This window comes from Cynoglossus semilaevis, chromosome 8 (genome assembly GCF_000523025.1).
Source record: "Cynoglossus semilaevis isolate Cse_v1.0 chromosome 8, Cse_v1.0, whole genome shotgun sequence".
Lineage (NCBI taxonomy): Eukaryota > Metazoa > Chordata > Actinopteri > Pleuronectiformes > Cynoglossidae > Cynoglossus > Cynoglossus semilaevis.
The window spans coordinates 564,681-582,070 of record NC_024314.1 but is presented as its reverse complement, the minus strand read 5'-3'; the positions used below and the strand labels follow the sequence as shown (position 1 = coordinate 582,070).

The 17,390-nt window shown below is 38.6% G+C and overlaps 1 protein-coding gene across 1 annotated transcript in view; it reads left to right on the top strand.

Annotated features, from left to right (window-relative positions):
- The first annotated feature begins 5,549 nt into the window (after positions 1-5,549).
- The window catches only part of plce1 (phospholipase C, epsilon 1), a 44,363-nt gene continuing 32,522 nt past the window's right edge, over positions 5,550-17,390 (top strand). Inside the window, exons 1-3 of the mRNA XM_025058024.1 lie at positions 5,550-6,163; positions 11,074-11,242; positions 12,078-12,216. Coding sequence (XP_024913792.1) covers positions 11,240-11,242; positions 12,078-12,216 — 142 coding nt within the window. The 5' untranslated portion in view covers positions 5,550-6,163; positions 11,074-11,239. The remainder of the gene's footprint in view (positions 6,164-11,073; positions 11,243-12,077; positions 12,217-17,390) is intronic.

Here is a 17,390-nt window from a genome sequence, read left to right as displayed (position 1 = left end):
CTGGGTTGGCTGGGTGGATGAATGATTGCATGCATGGATGGATGAGTGTTAGGAAGGAGTGCATGGGTGGATAGATGAATGAATGGTTAGGAGTTAAAGTTGGATTTGTTCAACAAATTCATATACATTTTCAGTACAATTCTAAAAGCACTGAAAAAACTGTTTACTTTTCTTTTTAAGAACATACTTGGAGCACTGTATGTCCACCGGTTGCCTGAAGCAAAAGTTTGATTCATTTAATTTACACCACAGCGAGTTAAAAGCACATCACATTGCTAAAATGTTTATTTTTGTGAAGAAAAAAGCAGTTGTACCAGTTGTGGTCTGTTGAGGTGCAATAAATTAAAACCTCTAGATACCATAGAGCTATTTATACTGTAGACAAAAATAAAATGAAAAATGATCACCATCAACACCCAGGTTTTTAATCCCCACCCCCTTATGCTTACTTTTACAGTGTAGTAACTTAATTACTAACTCCATTACTTTTTGGGAGAAGTAACTAGTAACTATAAGTAATAATTTTTCAAAGTAACGTGCCCAACACTGCAAAGAATATTTACTTTCTTCTCTCAATTTTATACAGGCTTCTTCTTTGCATTAGTTAATTGGCTGTTTGAGTTTTTTCTCATAGAGCTATTTATACTGTAGACAAAAATAAAATGAAAAATGATCACCATCAACACCCAGGTTTTTAACCCCCACCCCCTTATGAAGTGTGTTTGTGCCTTAGACATGATGCTGTTTTTATGGAAACATCATGACAGGACAGTATTTCTGTCTGTAGTGAAAACATTCAGGTTGTTCCAATAATAAGCACCCCCCCACACACACGCACATAGACACACAATACTATGTGAATCAAATGTATTGTAATGTATTTATTTATTGTACTTTTTATAGTATTTTTTTTGCTTTAGATTATAACCCAGCTGCAGTGATGTCATATCAAAACTCACCAGCAGCTGTAAAAGTTGTTCTTTCTGTACTTAACATACTTAAAATACCCCAAATGTTGTCATTCATAGATTTACAGACCGGGATGTTTTTCCATTTAGTTCCAAACCAAGCATAGCGCATTTGTTGTTGTTCCCTGGGAAATAATTTCAATCCTTTCTTGCAGTATTTTATGGCGCTCAGAGATAAAGGCTTTATTTGGTTGTCAAATATTAACCAAGACGTCCCAAACAGTGTAGCCTCTGAAGTCGGAAACCTGTAAAACTCATTTGTGTTTGTTCTCCTCCATTTAAATTTCCATTTATCACTTTGCTAGTCAAATATCCAGGCCTGTAAAAGACCTGAGCCAAAGTGCAGTTTTTTGTTAGCCCAGGTAATAACTCTTGCAAATATTCATATATTGGATTTCCCAAACTGGGGCTTATGTCTGTTTAGGTAACACACTACTCTCTGGAGTTTACAAGCGGAGGATGGACTGATGTTCCATCCAGGTAACTGTTTCAGTAAACAGGCTCTGTTTGCACCTGGAAGGATAGTCTGCAATTTAATTAAAATGTTGAATGAGTTGCGTTCTATATGTGAATCAATTTTCTAAGATCGTCTCTGAACATCCAACCAGACGGCGCCGACACCAAACCACTGCACCATTTCACCAGCTGTCCTGCAACATTGAGCAAATGAAAACGGGATGATGCTATAGTAACAAAATGTGCCAGCCAGTGTGGGTGTAGTTTGTTTGAGCAACTCTGCATTCTTTAATACCTGCTGATTACATCAGACATGTTTGTCACTCTCAGTGACACAGTCGATGGGAGATGGTGCTGCCAGATCACCTGATAACCAGTGTTTTATAAACATGCTTGGGAATCAGCTCAAACTGGTTAATGGTAACCTCGTGTTATTGTTCTATCTATCTATCTATCTAACTGGCTGCATGATGGAGGAGAAAAGAAGGCAGGGGTGTCAAACTCATTTGTTTCACAAGCTGCATACAACCTAATTAAGTCAGGTGGGCCCGACCAGTACAGTCATAACCTAATTAACTTTAAATAACAATAAGTCCATGTTTTTTGCCCTTTGTTTTCGTGCAAGTACAAGTATATTATATTTTACTATTCTTACTAAGTGTTTATATATTGTTTTATTTTTTTCAGAATTCAGAAATTTGGGCCGGATTAAACACCCTAGCAGCCTGGTTTTGGCCCACGGGCCGTATGTTTAACACCTCTGAAACGGTATCAGATTGATATTGGTATTGGCAGATATTGCAAGTGGCAGTGAAAAAGTTGTATCCAGTCATCCCTAGTAAATAGTTCTCCATCTGTTTACAGTATGTGGGGTGTATCCCGTCCTTGCCCGATTAGTGGGATTGGCTCCAACTGCGATGGGATCCTGAAAAGGATTAAGCTAGAAGATGGATGAGAGCCAAAATAAATTCAAAATTTTTAAGGAGTCTACCACTTAAAAATCATTACCTAAATAGTAATTAATAATGGAGGTTGTGTCAGACACAGTTGCTTACCACAGTTTGGACTGTGTGTGTGTGTGTTTTGGTGCTACAGAGGCATGTACTGCAGGACCACAGTGTTAATAAGCTCTGTGTTGTTGGTCAGGCAGCGATTAGTGAGCATGTCTGTGGGTGTGTGTTTGTTTGATGGGCTGCCAGTCAGAGAGTGCTCTGTCTAAACAGACAGAAAAAATAAAGTACGTTGTCACAGCGCTAGCATAGAACCTGACTTTTTTTTTTACCTTTACCTACAGTAATTATGTGGCACAGCGGCACACATGGGCCGCAGCGCAAACAGATTCCATCTATTGGCTATTGGCAGGGCGACAGCGAGGTGTCAAAACTGCATGTGAGTGTCTTTTTGCTGCAGGCCCCTCGCATCCCTGTGAGAATGTTTTTTTTTTCAAGAAACTAGTAAAGTCTGTGCAGAGGTTGTCGGGCTATGGGTCAACAGCTAGCACTCAAACACACTAACACTGGATAATTCTGACCCTGAAGGGTGAATACAGTAGGGATAAATACAACATTCTTGTCTATTTTTGACATTGGTTCCCAAACATTTTATTTAGACACTTTTTTCAGGTCAGATAAAATACAGATAAAATCACACAACTTTACAACAAACGAACGTCTGATTGAATTAAGCAAAGGTAGGTAACCTAGAACATGATCCAAAACTTGCTAACTGCTAAAGCTGAATTTATGATCCAAAACTTGCTAACTGCTAAAGTCACAAGGTTAAACATGAATTTTGAACGTCCAAAAATCAATAATAGAATAGATTAGAAGTTCTGGGAATTAAAGCCCTTTTCGCGGATATGGTTAATAAAAAACAGTTGGCTTGAATGCACTTTCCTAAATTCCCATAATCACAGACAGACATGGTTCATGTGCAGCATGAAGTTTCAATATATTTTTTTTCAACGCTTTGACTCTGTCTGGCTGTCTTTCTATTTGGCCACTTTGCAGAAAAGCCACATTTCAACAAACATTAATCACTGATTAAAAATGTCTCTGGGTCTGTGAATGACTACAAAGAGCCACCCACACACTATCTTCCTGTCATTGGGACTGACTCCAACTTATTCTGTGAACCTCCCCCGGTTGTTGTTGTTGTGTTTCACAAGTCTCCCCACAACAGTTCACAGCTGTTACATGTGTCATTGTTTCTGCAGTACTGGATACAGTAAGCACCCCTTTTGGACTGATAAAAAGAGTATTCATATCAGTATTTATGAAAGATGTTCCCATTAGGCTGGTTAAGCAACGTTACCTTACGTTATACTTTTTTAAACCTGTTCATCATCACCCTTTCAAACTTGGATCAAGCAGATCGGATTTAGCCAAAAATAGCCACCAAAGCTTTTTCCCCTGCATCATCGATCGCAAATTCGGGTTTCTTTTCGATTCATAAACGTTCATTTAAGATACTTAGTTAATTGAATCTAGGCATAATCGCCCAATAATCACTCATTTAAATGTGGATACGTGCAGGCATGTAGAACGTGGTTAAATGGCCCCATCTAGTGGTAACAAATATATTTATTGAAGCAGAAAAAGGTTTTCCTGATTGACCTGGAACTCTCACCATTTACGTGCTTCACAAATGTACGCCTTTTGAAAACTTCTCAGGAATATAGTTGTTGATACGCAATTAAAACTTGACTTAATTGAACTTATATACGCTGTGAAATACATTCTATTCCCACTGTGCGACGTTTTGTTCTACTAAAACACTAAACACAGTTATTGTCAAAACATAATAGTAATTTAAGATGGCGACTGAGTTTAAACGATGATAAAATCTCACACATTACATTTAGCATGTTGCAAGATAAGTAAATCAACTGAAGACAATAATAATGGCTGAAAGTGTTAAAACGTGGCATTTTAATTTTTTTATACTTTTTTTACAACAATTAGGAAAAATATATTTTAGTGCAGGAAATGTAAATATTTGACCTTATTTTTATGCTAAAATGTACTTAATTCGATTTATTCGATTCTAGAACAAAAATTGACCTCAGTTTCTTTTTTGTTTTGATTAGTTTTTGACAGTGGTATCATCCTCCAGTAGTATACCATCTGTGGTCCCATTGAATGACTCCTAGTTTTAAAGCCTTGCCTGTAGTTGTTCTAAGTTATTATTTTGCTTCCCGTGATTTATATTGTTTCTCCTGAAGAGGGCAGCACATTTCCTGAAATAAACCTCTTCGATGTACTAGTTGTAATGCTATGTCAGTGTACAGTTTTGGTTAGTTGGACAGACTGGTGTCAGTTGCTTCATTTTAAATTGTTTCGAAAATCTTGAGACAGTTGGCACTAGGGGGCAGATGTGTGTCACCATTTTCCCTTTCTGATAAAATTGCAGTATGCTTATTGTTTAGGCCCCTTTTTCTACCTGACACCTCACAGTTATATGGTAAACAGATCTGCTAATATTGCACATGTTTTACATGACCTATCTGGACTCCTTCAGATACACCCGACTCCTGTTGACAGAGCTTTTTGCACCGAATGACTCCTAAAAATTAGCTGATCAAAAATGGCTCTGAGTTTTCCCTGAAACCGTGCCATATGTAAGTCTGTAATAATGTATTGACCTTGCTTGAAGGAAGCCAACATCCTGTGTGGGGCATATTTTAGCATGCACTTTGCAGTGTGGTCGAAGTGGAAACTCTTTTTGCAAATCACCAACATGATCTGTACCGCAGTAACCTTAAAATACTTTTAATAAAAGTGGTATTTTCCTATTTTTGAAATACACCGTACGTACATCAGAGAGTACTGAGAGAGGATTGAGTACACAGGCAGGCCAGAAAGAAAAAAGCTTAGCTAAAAAATACACCTTACGTACATCAGAGAGGATAGAGTACACAGACAGGCCAGAAAGAAAAAAGCTTAGCTAAGATCCTAAGAGATAAAAGTGCAATCGATACATTATAAGCTCATGTGCTAATATACATCTTGTCCAACTATATTATATTTATATTGACATTCGTTCTATAAAGTCAAAGGAGTAGAAACGGTGTTAAATATTTAATACAGATGAGCGCTGTCTCCGCTCTCAGGTTTGATTTTGGTAAAAATTACTAATAAATCCAGTGATTCCACTGTGATATTTCATTGAAATAAATACATTTCAATACAATTAAATGATATTGCAATCCTAACATTAACTGGATACTACTGTAACTACTGTGTTTTTGAAGTCCACTTGTTCTTCAGTGGTCCCTACTAAAGATGCACTCAACAGCAGTGACTTTAGCTGATCAGAATCCAGTGGATGATTCATTCAAACCTTGGCGGTTCAGAGTGTGCTCTGTGATAATATCTGATTTTCCTGCTGCTGCGTTGCCTCCTCACCTAATATGGGGCTGCTCAGTGTTGAAGATGTTGAACTTCTCTTCTTTATCCCCACTGCCATCTTCTGGCTCTCACTTCTGTATCTTTCTCTTCCATCTTTCTCTCTTCATTCCTGACCTCCTACTCCTTTTGCTGCTGACTTAACTGATGTAGCGAAGACCCCCTCCCACTCCCTTACACTCCCACTCTTCCTGCGAGACCCCCCTCCTCCCGTCTGTCCTCAATCCTCCTCTCGTTCTGTAAAAATGCACAGACTAAAAAGGGATTAGGTCTCGGTCATTTTTTTTTAAATTCTTTTTGTCCTGCATTTTATACATCTTTTTTTCCCACACGGTAAGTAAACTGTTTGTTTTGTTGACAGCTAGTGTTGTTGCTCCTTTAGGCAAATTTATTCCTCAGGCAACTTTTCATTTATTGTTTCTCTGTGCTGTTATGACTTGTATTTTGTTAAATTGCTTTTGTTTTCAAAAGCCGGTTTGTGACTCAGATAACTGTTTCCTAGTGTCTCATCTTCAATATGTTTGTTTCCCTAGTGTGTTGCTAAGGTTTTAAAGAATGCCTGACATTGCACCTGTATTCCTTTCAAAAATTTATTTCCAAGGTCAATTTTCTTCCCCTAAATTTAAGCCTTTGGAGACACAAATTAAGTCTGTTGGTGACTCCTGTCGAAACGAAGCAGCTGGTGTACAGTAATGTAGCCATTTGCACTGATGAACGATATTTCACCGAGAAAGTGACTGTTTCAGTTTTTCCACAGAGCTCTGTGTGTAGAGTGTAAAAGTTGGTGCTTAGCTTTAAAATGTGAAAAGAAAACACCGGGCCTCGGGCTTATCTGTAATAGACTGCTCTGTGTTGTGTGCTGTTGTGTGCATGCTTTACTATGACATCATGAGAACTGTAAATGAGGGACCCTGGTAGAGTGGATGTGTCTCTGTGGACACTGTGGGTAATGTGTTCTAGGTTGTTGTGGCCCTGGCTGTGACCCTACCTCTCTCTCTCTTCATCTTTCATTGTCTTGGTGTCCTCTCAAATCTCTATACTCAAGAACAGTGAGTTCTCAAACAGAGGTACGCGTTCCACCAGTGGTACGCGAGCACTCTCTAGTGGTATGCGGGGAAAATTCACATTTTCACATTTACATTTTCAGTTGAATAAATCTGAAACATACCATGCACAATGAATACAACATTTAAACATCAACATCTTTCTAAACATCTCTCCTGTGGTGGAAGCTAATAGGGAAGGCCTGTGCTGTTATATTCTAATGTTGGTCATCATGGTGGGACTCAATGTTTTCTCAGGTGGTACAGAGTAGAAAAAGTTGGAGAACCACTGCTGTAGAGCAGTAGTGTTATATGTAAGGAATCGTAACAGTTTAACAGCAGGCAGATGTTCCGATCACAAGGTTTAAAAAAACAAAACAAATTGGCTTAGTATGTTGGCTAATTAATGTCTAAATTGACCTGAAAACCTACATTTAGGTCATCAATGTACTTAAATATTGTGATTTAGTTCAACTTTTATGCTTCAAATGTGTACTTTTGTACTTTTTATCCAAGGTTTATCAATATTTCATTCATAGCTCAAGACAACATTTAGGGATTTTACGTATGGCAAACATTCCTCTTATATATATATATATATATATATATATATATATATATATATATATATATTCTCATTCCACTTCCTGCACATAAACTGCAGTATACAATACGACCTTATGACCTTGTGAGCACAGTCCTCAGCCTTTCCTCCTGAAGTCAGCGCAGACAATAGATGCAGAAAGCAGATAGTACAATGCAAAGACGCAAGTAGTAAAAAAAAGAAGAAAAAAAAAGGTCACAGCAGTAGATGAAGGTCAGAGACGGTGTCTGTTTCTCTTTGATACAAACCAGGGAGTAGTGTGATGTCTGATGTGTAGTACACAGAGACGAAGAAATAGAAACCACTGACTGCAGAGCAAGCAACAAATCTGAGGCAGCTTGTTTTCATGTGCAGCCCCTCAGCGGGGACGTCTGGTCGTTTGGTATGTTTGGGTGTGCTTAGTTTCTGTCTTTTGATGTAGTTTACGTGTGTCTGTGATGGGAAAAGGGCCAGAGTCTACATCCCGGCTGTGGAGATACCAGAGCTGCTGAACATACCTGGCTCCTCAACAAGTTTTCAAATAGACTGGCCGCAGTTGATTTACATGTGCTGGTCAAGCTGGGTGGGCAGGCCGCATATTTTCTTCATTTCCTGAGAGCATTTCATCTTCTTTTTTTCCAATGCATTTAATGAAGGAAAGTCCTGGGAATTTAATGTGTACAAGATATCTTAGACCAACATTTCTTTGCGTGGTATGTAGTGTTTGGGTAGAAGATTTATGTAACGTAGGAAATTAGTAGTAGGTTTTTTATAAATATGCTAGCAGTAAGGAAAAATAATTTTTGCACCCTTTTTATTTGAACAATTGATGATATGATATATTAAACCTATTTGTGTTTTTTTTTTTTTAGATACTTCAATATTCCCTTCTCTCTATTTTTGTTATGTTTATCTTTTTTGCATATTTTATAAACCAAATAATAAAGGTACTTCACAGGAGATTAACTTGTAATGCGTAATAAGTATGACTGGTAAAGTCATACTGTTAGCACACAATTTTTAGAATAAGTATGACTGGTCATACTGTTAGCACACAATTTTTAGACCAATACTGCTTCTTCAAAGAGGGGGTAAAACTGACGTCATGTCTGCTGACCTCTGTTTCAAGTCTAGACCAGAATAACAGTGTTCTCACGAGATTAACCACCCACTATTGACCTCAGCTGACCTTGACCTACTGTAACGTTTTCAGAATTATGTTTTAAACTAAATGATTAATTTAGGTACTAAATGTTATAGTGGTAGTAGAGTCTGAAGATTGTAGTCGTTGCCGCTCATAGCAATGTGCATTCAAGCATGCATATACAGTGGGTACGGAAAGTATTCAGACCCCCTTAAAATTTTGGGGAGTGAAAAATTTAAGGTGGTCTGAATGCTTTCCGTACCCACTGTAGGTTATGGAATACTTATTTTACATTAAAGTCTGCTGCAGGTTTTGATGATGGTCGTTATGTTGCCCCTTCTCCAGGTTGATGGATATGGTTACTGTATGTGTGGTGTAGAGAGTATGTGTTTGGAGATGTTGTCATAGTGTGAGTATGCAAGTGTAACGGAGGTCAGTCTTCAAAGTGAAGAGGTCAAACTGGGGGTGGTTAGATTTCAGGCGGAGGGTTTGAGAGTTTTGCACTGCCACACATACTCCAAGCGGTCTGCTGTTACGTACGTAACAGTAATGGTCATGAGTCAGAGTACGATTGTATGGCCGCGCTTTAGTGTCTTAGCAGCTCGAAGCTTGAAGTTCATTAGATCTGTTCGGTACCCTACAACGGCACTTTGCTAATCCTTTCCCAGAATGGCTGTTGCCAGGCAGAGTAATTACCCAACGAGTGATAACGGGCCTCAAGAACAAACCCATTCATAACTGTAGCTTTCATTACATTACTGATAGTCAGTGCTACAGCTCCAGTATTGACATTGGATCACCAATTCTTTTATGTTTTTAAAACCCAAACATTTAACTGGATTTTTTTTTAATAAGCTTGTTTTTGTATACTGTATATTAGAGTTGCCAAAACCGGAAATGAGGAAACCAAGGCTGAAAACCGAAACAGGCCAGTGTTGATGCAGTGTAACATGAGAAACAGGCCCGTGTTGCTTGCAGCTGACTCACATGGAGTTCTGATAATTGGCCGCATGGACTGAACGACTAGGAAATTACATGTTGTTACTGGCGTATTGGTGTAAGTGCTTGAAAAACATTTTTGGTGTAGAGGCTCGTCATGAGTCGATATTATGCTTAGTAACGATCAAAACAACTGTGGTACACTACATTATCTTTTTATTGATGAAAATATATATTGAGCTGTACCTTAACGTACTGCATAGTTTTGATTTCCATCCCTGTTTCTGTGCGGTTAAATCTGATGTGGTATTTTATCAGGGATGACACGAACATATTTTGGGGCTGAGATGCTAAATTCCTGTGATTAACTCAACAATGTTAAGAACTTGTGGACCAAGATGGGGGTGTGCTGTCTTTGAACGTGTCCCTCTCATCATCTTTAAACTTGAAGATTGGTATGTCCCCCTTCTCCCTGGAGAAGGTTTTTAATCTGACAACTGCTCAACCCCACCCCGTCCAGGAAATCCATCCCTCTGAGAGAAGCCCTTTGCCATGTGTAAACTGGACCAAAATGTTGCCTTGTTTTAACAAATAATAAAAAGATGTATGAAAAATTAGATTATCAATCATTCTTTGGTTTTTGCTGAAGATGTTGCATTTTGCATTTGGCTCATTTCAAGAGAACCTTTAACAATGGGTTATGTCTGTCCTTTTGATCACTTTAAATCAAATTATTAGTTATAACCTAATACTCATATTTGACAGATGCCATCTACTGGTCATTATTTGTATAGTGATATCCCATAGACTATTTTGGCCTAATCTATCAGATACCTCTTGGTCAACTCGGGAATCATTTTTCTCGATAAATGATCGGGTTTACATAACAGTTGTCATTGTGAGTCGCTGTGTGTTCTCCATCACCTGTATGTTTCCTGGAAACCCATCTCTACTATCATAAAACTGGTATTTTATTCATGGCCTCCTCTGTCGCCACTATCGATTTTGTCTGATACCTTAATGGCCGTATCCACTAAAGGCATTACTGGCCAGCTTCAGATTGCCACAAAAAGTGCTGCCTAAATGGTTTTCACCTGAAAGTTGTGTCTGAGGAGCTGCCCTGTGAGGTCACTAGAGGACAGAGACTGGGTGTTTTCTTTCAAATCAAAAGAAGAAAAATGATGAAGGATGTTGTTTCAGGTCACCCTGTTCACTCAAATAAATATACTTAGAGCTCTCCTGCTGCTTCTGTTTCTCCCTCTGTGTCATTGTCTACTTATCACTGTCTGCGACCCATTCTTGGTTCCACAGCGGTCGATCTCTCTATTATCTCTCTCCTTTTCACCTCTGTTGACGTTCCCATAAGAAATGTTTTTGTTCTGTTAATAAAAAGTTCTTCCATGTCTCAATTTTTTCATGTATTTCAACAGCTGAATGAAAAAGTAAAATTGAATAAAATGACTGAGTTAATTCGTATCGCGGTCGTGATCAGATGGCTTTACGTTGTCTAATTTGTCAATGACCTTTCCTATAGGTTGCCGTCTGCGTACAGGACGGAGAGAAAGTCAATTTGATTCATCCCGCCAAAAAACTCTTGCTGCCTCTATGTGGATGTGTTCACATCAGCTCTCCTCATTGGTCGCTCCACAACATCAGCCCGGCAACACGCCATCAGAACTCCAGCCTCTGTACAACAAGGTATGAATTTAAAACCATTCACTTTCACAAAAGTTTGAAAATCATGTTGAATCACATAGTCAATGTGATTTCAGGTTAGTAACTCAACAGGAAGCACTCAGCCAAATCTAAATCTAGTGACATCTAAAGTGCAACCTAAACTATTAGCCTAAAAGGATAGCGGAGCCAGTTTGTCTTTAATATTTGATCATTTTGATTGCAATCATCTGATGCATTATTTCTCACCAAGCTGATAATAGCAGCAGGGTGAGCATCTTAATAACCTGCCAGGGCTTTTACACTTTATCTTGTTTTTAGAGTTGCTACTCCAACAGTAGTTGGTATCCCATCCCATGTGGGAAAAGAAAAGAAAAGATGTCAAAACCGCATTTTTCAGTTTAAGAGGTAGAAGCACTGCAACAGGCCTTTAAAAACCTCTGAATAAAACAAAAGTTTAAAAAACATTTCCCCCAAAGATTATGTAAAATGAATCTAAATTTTAATGTTTGATGTGGTGGCGCTTTGGCCCAGAGGTAATGTCTCTGTCATTGGTGTGGAACCCCAGGGTTCACCTCCTGGGCAAGTTCGAATCCCGGTTAGGGCGGTTGGTACCTTCCAGCAGGAAGGTTTACGGTGCAGTGTGATTTGGGTGTCGACTGCTGCCCCCGCGACCCGGTAACGGATAAGCGGATGAAAATGGATGGATTGATGGATGAGTGTTTGATGTGCCTTAATGTCTTGTTGACCTCATTACTATGATAGTAGATGCACTTGTTTGTAGGCCTCCCTATAAGTATGAGCAAACTTTAATGCACATTTTTTGATTTTTTTTTTTTTTTTTTTTTTCCCACTCTGAGAGCTTATCGATCTTGTGGCCAAAGGACTTCGGTTTGTTCCCTGTTGACTGGGGCCCTGCTAGAGGCCACAGCTGCCCTTAGTGCCCGCTTCATTCTTCCCTACCCTGTTTCTCCGCTTTCCAACAGCCAGGGAGTTCTAAAAGGTGAGCCAAGGTTTTGTTTATTTGTGTATTCCAATGTCAAGGAGAAGAATTGAACACTAATACGGCATTTTGTGGTAACATCGCCATCATTCATTAAATGGCATACATTGGATCAGGGGTCACCGACCTTTCTGAAACTGAGAGCTACTCCAAGAGCACTCAGTAATACAAAGAGCTACTTGTTTGATACAGACTTCCTGAACAATGTAACATTAAAAAGTTCAATCATCATTCAAGTGTAACTGATTCAAAAGCACAGTAACAGTTCCATCTTTGACCCTCTTGTTGACTAGTTTTTTTTTAGAACACACCCCGTTGGCACCTTAGGTGCACCATGGGGGCTACCAGGTGCCCCCGGACACCATGTTGGTGATTGTGCTACATTCGCTGTCTTTCCCTTGTGTTGTTTTTTTTTTAAACACTTTGTCCTTCATTATGGCTCCCAGGTGTGAGTCAGACTCTTCTGATGTTTTTATGTCCTAGATTATGAGGTTACCACTGTGTTAGTGTAGGTGAGTGACGTAGGTACTGATGTACAGTAGATGATGTAGGTCGAGGACCCCCTGTAGTTACACAGGTCATACATTGTCTCCATGATTTTAAAGGCAGAGAGCGTTTTACTTGGATACAAAATGTTCATAACAGTCGCTGCTGTAAGGAAGAGATTGTGACACACTGTGTTTGTTTTATTCTCAGAAAAAAGGGGTTTTTACAATCCCCCTGTGATCAACTCTTTTTTTTGTTTTGTTTTGTTTTGTTTTGTTACTGCTCTTTTCCCACAGTGAACTGTAGGACAGTAGGAGACTTTCTTTTTCTCTATAATTTTCCTCCTTCCCTCTGATGTCAGAGGACTGTCCCTCTTACTAATTCTTCTTTCCATTCACATTCTTCCAAGGAAACCCAACCCAAAAATACTGTCTCACACTTGAAATCTGACAATCGTAAACTCATCTTTTGATGCTTAATGTCTTCTAAATCTCAGAAGACCTAGTAAAATAATGTTCAATACTTTGATGTTTTACAATCAAGTTTCTCCATTCTGGCCTTGTTGCACTGTGCTAATGTTCAATACTTTGAAGTTTACAATCAAGTTTCTCCATTCTGGCCATACACAAAGGCATGCAAACAATGCTTTGTGTTATGTATATTGTTTTATATAATATATTCCGTGCCCTCGGGATAATGCTGTAAGATAAACAGCTAAACTGGTTCCTTTAATGACATAGGAAAACAAACGTATTCTCATTATGTCTTCATTCTGTCACATCACACTCTGCTGTATTCTCTCTCTCTCACTCTCTTGTTAACTACTCTTTTGTTTCTCAGGACTTTTTTTTTTTGTCCATCTAGTCATGTTGCTAGGAACCGTCTGTCTACCTTCTCTGATGACCAACGATGTTACATATGACTTAAATGTAAGCTGATCCTGACATTAATTTCCACTGGAACTTGGCCAGGGGACAGAGTGTCTCCAGCAAAAACAAGACACACACACATACTGTACACACACACACAATTTTATATAAAAACACAAAAACTGATTTTTTTTTTTTAATGTCAACATTTATTTCTCAAACACCTATTTCATTAATAATTGTGGCTATTAGTTCACAACAGCAGAAAACAAACAAACAAACAAACGTTACGTGTACAAATATCTTCAACATGACCACATGTCCCGTTTAAATAAGTGTGCCAGGAAACCAAATAGTGGCAGACACGCGTGCTCACATAAGCTTGAAAGGCTCGGCAGGACTAGGGTTTCATGCACACACACACACACACTCACACACAAACACACAAATCCAGCAGCAAAGGGAGACAGGTGCCGACACTGCATCTGCTTTGCCGTGCATGTTTCTAGGACCTGTAGCCAAAGTGTCTGAAATGATGCCATTTAAATGTTTTCAGACAAAGTGTACTAGTGGGCAACACATGTCTCCAAAGATGGCTGAAAAGTTCATATTATTATTCATATAAACAGTTATTCCTCCAAGTAAATCAGTCCAGTCATAGAATTATAAACAGCTGTTGTTGACCATATTTATATGTCATATATATATATGTGTGTGTTTTTTATTTGTATTTGCTAAATAAACTGAGGTAAGTGTTATGGAAGGTCGGAATTCAGGGTGTGTTTTTTTTACCCATTACTGCTCCAACCATTTTTGGCTTTGCACTCAACCCACTAGATGGCGTGCTCCAGACACAATTTACTTTTGCTGTTGTCCCTACTTTTACTTCACCTTTTCCGTGACCTTGAACCCCTCTGTAATATTGAACGGGTTAAAGGGTAAAAAAAAAAACACATTGATGTTATGATGATCCTTGAAATAGAGATCAAATGTCGATGTACTTACTACCTGTCTGGAAGGAAGTACAGCAGAATTTATATTTTTGCTAGAAATTCCGCTTTCCCACTGATTGATACTGAAGCAAACGTGTGCTAGCATAGAGACCATTAAATATGCCTTTAGGGTTTTGTATTTGCTAAATAAACTGAGGTAAAGCAGTTAGCTAGCTTCTGAATTAGCGTTGTAAAATTGAAGGTTTGTGGGCAAATAAGGCTACTTTTTTCTTAATTATTGTAATGCCTCAATGATTTTCCTGAGGGGATTCTGGTCTTAAATAGTTAAATAGTTAGTTAATAGTTAACTTACTACTTTATTTCCTAAACCTCAGGATAACAGTTCTGTTGTATACAGACACCAAAGAGTTGCAGCTCTTGTTCTAGTTTCCTTGTCACCTGGAGCTTGTTCAAATTAAACACTATAGTCATTTATAATCTGTTTCAACAATTAAAGCAATTAAGTCATTACCAAAACCCATCAATTTAATCTAGATTACAATAAGATAGAAGTCATACATCTAAGAGATGACAGGATCAGGAAATGACACTAAAAACCAAGACCCTTTGTGACAGTATAATGTATTTTTCTTCTTAAATAAGTAAAAGAAGTTCAAATGTGAGAATCGGCGAGATACCTATTCTCTTTATGCACCCTACATTGTGAAACCTATATTTGTATATATTCCTCTAAATATACTATATATTTTAAAACATTGCTTATTGTGTCAAATATCTAAATATACTAATACTTTTTTTTGTCCTATGACTAATTTTGTTAGACGGTCTTATATTAAACCTTATGTTATGACTTTGGCCCAGAATAAACTTTTTTTTTGGAGTTTTACAGGAAGTATGAAGAGAAACATGTTTTTTGTAAAGTGTTCATGTCCAATGTACTGTAATGAGCAGAGTGAGAACGTGTTGGATAAAAACAAAGTAGACTCATAAGTAGACGTGACGTGTGCCTGGAGCCGTCAGTGACTGGAAATTGTAAAACGAAAATACCTTTAGGGGAAAAAGTGTGACAAAGCTGAGAAATTAAAAAGGTCAAGGTGTTATGAGTGTGACTACTGCTATTGAGAGAAAGTATGTGAGAACGAGAGGGCCACTTAGGGAACACCTGGTGGTACAGTGCAGTTGGTAATCGCTGCGTTATAGTACCCACGATGTAGGTCAGATTTCGTTTGTGCTGTGGAGAGAGACTGGTCTAACTGTGGTGCATGGCTGTGAACTATGTATGGTGTCTGTGAAGAGTGGATGGTGGGAGACATACAGTTGGGTGGAGGGGTGGGGGGTTGGCAGTAGTGAGAGAAAGCAATATAATGAGCGAGAGACAATATGTACTGTATGTGTAATGTGGAAACAAAACAGGACAAGACTTCTTATGCTGATTAACCAAGGGGGAAAGAAGCCAGGTGAGCAAGACTGAAACACAGTGTGAGTTGGTTGGAGTCCAAGGAAGAAATAGAGCAGACAGTGGAGGAGAGTGAGTACACGAGAGAGAGAGAGAGTGGGGGAGAGCGACAGCAGGAGAGAGAGAGGTGTGTTGAGGCTCAAATGTGGACAAGTGTGGCTCAGGCGTCCCAGCACTGAGCTGTCAGTGTGGGAGGCAGAGTGGTCAGCTGTAGCCAGCAGCCATGAAGCCCTCTCACCGCACGGATTTCAAGCTGATCAGTGAGTAGAAAAAAAAAAATGCACTGTACAAAGCTAAACCTTTTCAGCATGCATTTTAATGGCTAGACGACTGTGTGTGTTTCTGTGTTTGTAAGCTCTGTGGCTTAACTGTCCTGATGCATAAGTGGGAGACAATTACAATGTATTCAAATTAGAGCAAGCTTTATGTTCTCTAGTTAAAACTACAAACAACATGTGAGTTCTTACAGGATCACTCTACCGTATTGTTATGGCTGCACAACTGTCTGTACATGCAGAGCCATAGCTAGTTTTTGGCTGGCTTTTTTAACCTTTCCAGTCTGACATGTTTTGTACAGACTGATTGGCTCTGACTTGACTTTTTAGTGACGAATAAACACAGACATGTGTCTTGGTTTCCTTTTATATATATACACACACACACACACATATATATCTTAGAAAAATCTACAGGGTTACAGCTTTCTGAAGATTTCTTCTAAAGACTCATAGTTTATATGCAGTGTTGTAAAAAGTTTTAAACATCTTTATTGACTTTGATAGCAGTTGACTTCATTAAGTTAACATTAACATTTTGTCTTGGACTTGTACGGTGTAATAGTTGTTATAAAAAGAGTATCTTACCTTTTTTTTTTTTTCCTCTTAACTATCTACGGTGTTTACATAAGATTTATTTATTTATCATCTGAAGAATTACTGCAAAGCTCTTACCTGATAAGTCATGGATTTACTCATGTTTGTCAAAGACCCTCCCTGTTGAAAAGAAAAAGGTCACAGGAACCTAAAAGCTTTATTTGTGTGTGTGTGTGTGTGTCGGTGAGCACTTCCCTTGGGAGGACTCCCAACGATAACTCAGCCCAGTCAGGCAATAGTGTATTTAATGCTTCTGCTTCTGCTGCTGTCACTGTCTTTCTGTCTGTAGTCCCCGTGTGTCTGTTTACTATGACTCGTTCATTTCACTTTGGAGCAATGTGTGCAGTTTTTTTTGTGGACGTTTGTGAGCTGCGTTAGTACGGGCAATGCACATTTCCAGTATACGCTGTTGTTTTGTTTTATTCATGTAACACAAAATCCTGGTGATTTATTTCTGCGTTTTTCAGCGTAATGGTCAGCTGTATTAGCAATTCATGTCAAAGACTACACAGGCAGAATCCCTCCTTTATCCTAGCAT